At 36.5% G+C, this 5,990-nt stretch overlaps 1 protein-coding gene across 1 annotated transcript in view; it reads left to right on the top strand.

Annotated features, from left to right (window-relative positions):
* LOC107707405 (C-Jun-amino-terminal kinase-interacting protein 1-like) overlaps positions 1-5,990 on the top strand; it is a 20,815-nt gene that overhangs the window by 10,125 nt on the left and 4,700 nt on the right. Inside the window, exons 5-10 of the mRNA XM_016511394.1 lie at positions 1,749-1,830; positions 2,663-3,664; positions 4,191-4,263; positions 4,757-4,926; positions 5,026-5,129; positions 5,253-5,369. Coding sequence (XP_016366880.1) covers positions 1,749-1,830; positions 2,663-3,664; positions 4,191-4,263; positions 4,757-4,926; positions 5,026-5,129; positions 5,253-5,369 — 1,548 coding nt within the window. The remainder of the gene's footprint in view (positions 1-1,748; positions 1,831-2,662; positions 3,665-4,190; positions 4,264-4,756; positions 4,927-5,025; positions 5,130-5,252; positions 5,370-5,990) is intronic.

Below are 5,990 nucleotides of genomic sequence, written 5' to 3' on the forward strand. Positions count from 1 at the left end.
CTACTGCGCAGACTCTGGCTCCAAACAAATCTCTACTGCGCAGACTCTGGCTCCAAATGACGTAATTTGCTCAAGATGGCAGCGGCCATACTGAGATGCTTTGGCTTCACTTTTCTATAGTGGAAGAAAGTGGAGACGCGTCGTCCATCTTTTTTTTACAGTCTATGGCTGAAACCCTAAGAATCAATGTGAAGCGCTATTGACAACTTATTTCTATCACTTCTGTAATCTGACACATTTCTGATAGAAATGGAATATTCAACCATTAAAAATGTAAAGACTTGATTTTACGAGGAAATATTTTTAAAAGTGGTCATGGCATACCTGAATGGAATTGGAGGGGCTTTGTGATCTCATCCAAAAAGGAAGGTCGTTTTAGATGCAGAGCAAGTTATGTTCATTTTGATAAAATATTATAAAGACTTTTTTTTTTTTTACTTAAAATAACATGCACCAAAGATTTATGCACCAGGATTCAACAAATTCTTGTTGAATTTGACAATTTCACATTTTTTGTTATTAATTTATTTGGATTTGATTGAATTTTGTGGATAAGTATTAAAACTGGCTGCCTTTTTGACTGTTTAAAGACCTCATTAAATAAATTAACTTGCTTTTTTTCAAATTTCCTATTGAAATTGTATGTTTGGGCAGAAGTAGTCCCTTTAAAAAAAGAGCCAATGGCCTTTAGTTAATATTTTTAGGTTTACGGACATTCTTACACTAGAAAGCATCTGATTGGATGAAACAGTGTAGCGGAGGATGAGTCATCAATATTTCAGTACCAATAATATGAATTTTAAATCTGCTAAAGGAACTTTTAGGAGTACATTAGAATATAGATAACGGTATATATGATAGTAGCATATAGGTAACTGTGTATATAGCATATAGATAACAGTTTATATAACTGTCAATTCTTTGAGAAACGTCTTTCTCAAGTTTCAATGTTACCTATTTTATTTCCTGCAGAGATAAAGATTACTTAATTCTAGTCTGATATTAGTAGACCTACAGTAATAAACTGAGACAGGCTCCGATTAATAAACTAGATAGCAATGAACTGTGATGATAGAGTTTCTCCATCTGGTTTCTTTCCTCATACCGTTTTAGTGTCACTAAATAAGAGCATCACATCAGCCATCTGTGTCGTCTTTCTCCATCACGAACACTACTGTGTGTTCCCATCTACCCCCACACATGCTCTCACGCATGCCAATTCCTACATCATCAATTGGGTGCGTTGCTATGACAACATAGGAGTGTCAGTGTTAAAGGTGCATTATAGCGTGGTCAATTCGTGAGTCAGCGTCAGGAAAGAGCAGTAAATCTATTGGTCAGATTGCTCTTCCTGTAACTCTCTCGTTTTATGGACTGTAGTCAAATATAGTTTCTGTTTCACTATATGATAGAAAAGCACCTAAAATGTGGTGACAATTAGCAATGCTGACAAAATCACATGATTTATCCAAGATGGAGGGATGTACATGTCTGTCTGTGTTTTAGTGTAATTTTTTATACATTTTTATTTTTTTATTTGATTTCAATTTTATATATTTTAAGTAAAACAATTAAAAAAGCAATAAATATACCTTTTTATTGATTTATTTTAGAAATATCCAAAAATTGTATATTGTATATTTAGTTTTGGTATATTTTTTTGCAAGTGTTAATCTAAACCAAATTGACTCTCTCAGCATTTTGTATATTGACAAACCTATCCCTCATTCTTTTTACTTTAATCGCAGGACACAATAAATAACAATTCCTTTGGTGAGAAAGAGCGGAGGAAAGAAAAGAAAACCCATTCTTCATCACCACACATTAAGGGTGAGTAATGGCCACTCACACCACACAAATGAACATGTCTGAAGAATTGCTGAGACTTGAATTTTCCAAACAAGTAATTTTCCATAATCACTTCTATGCATTAGAGGAATTACCATGAGATAAATGAAAGAAATACAAGATGTAGGTGTATTATTGTTCATACTGTAGGTGTTTTTGTAGTATTCGCTTCCATGGAATGAAAAAGTGTTTACGTGTTGTAATTAGCTTAATGGGATTTTCGTCAATCTACTTACCCAGAGAGTTCATCAGATATAACTTGTGTCTGACTCTTCCAGTATGAAAAAAGGTTTGGATACTGTAAAGCTAATGACATGTGAAACAACAGACTTCTTTCTGGTGACAAACTTCTCCAATTAAGATCTGGCTCCTTCCGATCAGCAACCGATGGATTGAACAATATTTTATTTTTCGATAATGTGTTTCATTTGAATGTACGTCACAATATGGATAAAAACTACTGTCGCTGCTACTTCCATTGCATTACGATTTTAAAATGCATTACTGTTTTAATTTTAGGTTCATACATTTGGTGCTAAGGAAGCTTTGATCTCATATTATTTGATGGTACCTTTCTTCAGTTGACAAAATTACATGCTTCACCTTCATATATTATAACATATATATCATATATTCACCTTCTACATTGGTTTAAAAGTAATCAGGATTCATTACTTCCTGTGCTGAGTTAAACTTGGCATTTGGTGTGGCTTTAACTGTGGCATTAACTGACATTTTACATAATCCTCTTCAGATGTTTTTCTCCATTAGGCTTATTGCCTAATGTATAATCTTCTGTGTGTGTGTGAAACAGGAGATCCCGCGGTCAAACCTGAGCAGGTTAGCCTGACCGATGGGGACAAAGTTCAGGCCAGGGCTGGCACCAAACCACGGGGCCCTGCCTCCTCCACGAACAAAGCCTCAGCCTTTCACACCAAGAAGCAGGATAAGTTGTCCGAGCCTTTGAACAAGCCCAATGTGGTAGCACCCCTTACGCAGACAGTCATGAGGGAAAAATCCACGGAAGCGACCCTGATAGAGGGTGTCCTTGACATCCCAACCATTTGCAAGGAAAAAGCGCGGTATCACACCGTCAATGGCTATCGGGAACAAGTGCAGTATCCTGCGGAGAATGAAGGTACGTGTGACCAGTTGGTCGACAAAAACAAGGACTATCACATTTCAGAAGGAAATGCAACAGAGGAGATCCACCTCACACCAGTCAACGGTGAACAAGAGCGACCATTTCTGTCCCAGAGCAGCGACAGCAACCGCATGTCCATTAGTTCGGACACAGAGCTTCCTCTGCTTCACTACTACCCATCAGCGGGGTGTCCGAACCCGTCTATTAGTGAGGAGGATGAGGTATACCCACCCACGCCCCCATGCCGGACTGTCAGCCTCAGAAATGTGGGGGACGCTTGTCAGTGGGCTGAAACCCATAAGCCTAAATTGGTGAAGGAGGACACAGGGAACTTAAAGGCAGTGGCGGTCAGCACGGATGCTTCGGGATTGACGTATGACTCAGTTAAGTACACCCTGGTGGTGGATGAGCATGCTAAGCTCGAGCTAGTGAGTATCAAGGACTGCTACAAAGGTTACGAAAGTGACAGTGACAATACCGTCTATGAGTCTGCCATCGATGAGGACGAGGAGGATCAGGAAGTGGACGAAGAGGAGGAAGAGTCGGGAGCGAGAAGCATGAGGAGAGACACTTCCTGTTTGTCTGCGGATTCCACCACAGACACCACCTCAGACATGCCCCGTTCCCGCAAGTTCATGAACGTCTTTGTGAATGGACGGTCACGTTTCTCTGGTGGGTAATAGAAGCTGATTTGGAATTTAGAAAATAATTCATTTGAATTTATTTTTAAAAAATAAAATAATTTTCTTAACATAGGGGTTGTTGCAAATGTGTACAGATCTTAAATATTGTAAGTACTCTAAAATTTGTTTAGCCATTTCTCGTGGCTGCTTCGGCTACCTTTGATCATGAAACACTTCCACTGTCCACAATGCCAAGTTTATGAGTTTATTTTTGGCTTCTGGTATGTTACAATAATATGCAGTGGATACACCAAGTGAAGGCAAGAGCGGTGTGAGAAAGGCTCAGAAAGAATGGCAAAGGGCCAAGGGTTGAACCTTGTGGCACCCCTTCAGGAATACTTCTGCCAAGACTTTGCAAGAACAACAGGTTTTCTTCATTTATGGGTTTGCTAATATCAGACCCGCCTTTCACCAGCCAGGATCAAGATGATGAAATTCAGCCAGCAGTTCCTACCGAAATGTCTCTATCCTTTGTTGTTCTTGTTGTGACAATGAACGTTTGTTCTCCCACTCAGCTGCTGAGTTTGGATTCTTCTCCTGTGTTATTAATGGAGAGGAAAGAGAACAGAGCCACAGAGCAGTGTTCAGGTAAGAATTCAATCAAATTCTTGATGCACCGTTTAAAAAAAACAAGAAAGTAACCATGTGACTTAAAAGGGATATTGAAACATATCCTGGCCAAGAAATTTTTAGGAAGAATTTTTTTTTTTAATGAAGCCTATTTTTGGGACCATTATTATTATTTATTTTTCTGCTTTTTTATTTATTTTTTACTTTTTTTGACAGTTATGCAAAGAGCATAACTGTAATACTGCATTTGTTTATTATTATTGTTGCTATTATTATTAATATATATTTTAAAATGTGCTAAATTGTCATGAAAATAATAATCTTTTTTATTTTACTGTGAATTTCACCCACATACCAACAACAGTAAAACCAGCCATCGACACCCTCCCCCCACCCCCCAAATAAAACACAACATGAGTAATAGGACAAACTATGCAAATATATATTTTTCTTCAAATAGACACTCTACTCATTGGTTGTTACCCTAAACCAAATTTTGGCTTGTTTACAGGTTTAGTCCTCGCCATGATGATGAGTTGGAGTTGGAGGCAGATGACCCCTTACTGGTTGAGGTGCAGGCCGAGGATCTATGGTGCGAGGCCTACAACATGCGCACTGGATCCAAAGGCATCTTCCCTGCATTTTATGCCGTCAAGGTGACAAAGGATGAACTTGTTAAAGGTACATCTTGGCTTTGCTATAAGTATTTTAAGTGTTTAAGCTTTTGTATCTTGTGCATTGAGGAATAATGGCCTTTTCTGTCTGCTGTGATTTATGCAGAGGTCAAAAGTGACTGGATGGACAAATTCTGGGTAAAATTCCTTGGTTCTGTTCAAGTTCCGTATCACAAAGGGAATGATGTGCTTTGTGCCGCCATGCACAAGGTATACTAATCCATTTCTGCATTATAATTCTGCCCTGGATTTCCATATATTTACATAATTACAATGACATGATGTTGTTCATATGTAATCTGATGTTCATATGCAATCTGATTATGTCAACAGATAGCATCAAACAGACGAACGACAATGCAGTTCAACCCCCCTTCGCCTTGCATTCTGGAAATCAACACACAAGGATTGAAAATCATCGTTCAGGATGACTGTCGGACTTCTGGAAGGGTTTGTATACTGTAGAAGACCTATAATATTCTTTTAAAAGAAGCACAAGGGTTTTCAAACCTTAAAGTTAAAAAAATAAAAAAATAAAAATCGATATTATTTTATAATTTATGGAAGTAATTCAATAAAGGTTTGATGGTGTCAATTTAATTTTGATAATTTTTATCCTTATTTTAACCTTGTTTTTGATATTTCTAACATTATATTTGAAGTTATATATATATTTCTCTCATGAAATTTTCAACATTTTTGAAACTTTTCAATCTTGAAATATTATGATACTAATTTATATGATGTTATCAAAAATGTTGGAAAAGGATGAACTGAAAACTGAGCCACACCAAGCAATGATACAAAACCTCACAGAATTCATATAATCTATTGCAAAAAGTGATATTAACTAAACCTGTGATATGGGTTTTATAAATTATTTTTATTATTCCATAATTTTTAAAAAAAGAGGGCATGTTAGATCAATGTTATGAAGAAACATCTGGAATAAATTAATATTACATTAAAATTATTACAAATATTTTGCAATATAATATTAGAACACATACAATTAAATATTTATATATATATATATATATATATATATATATATATATATATAAAGAGTGT

This window comes from Sinocyclocheilus rhinocerous, unplaced genomic scaffold (genome assembly GCF_001515625.1).
Source record: "Sinocyclocheilus rhinocerous isolate Xijiao unplaced genomic scaffold, SAMN03320098_v1.1 scaffold534, whole genome shotgun sequence".
Taxonomy (NCBI): Eukaryota; Metazoa; Chordata; class Actinopteri; order Cypriniformes; family Cyprinidae; genus Sinocyclocheilus; species Sinocyclocheilus rhinocerous.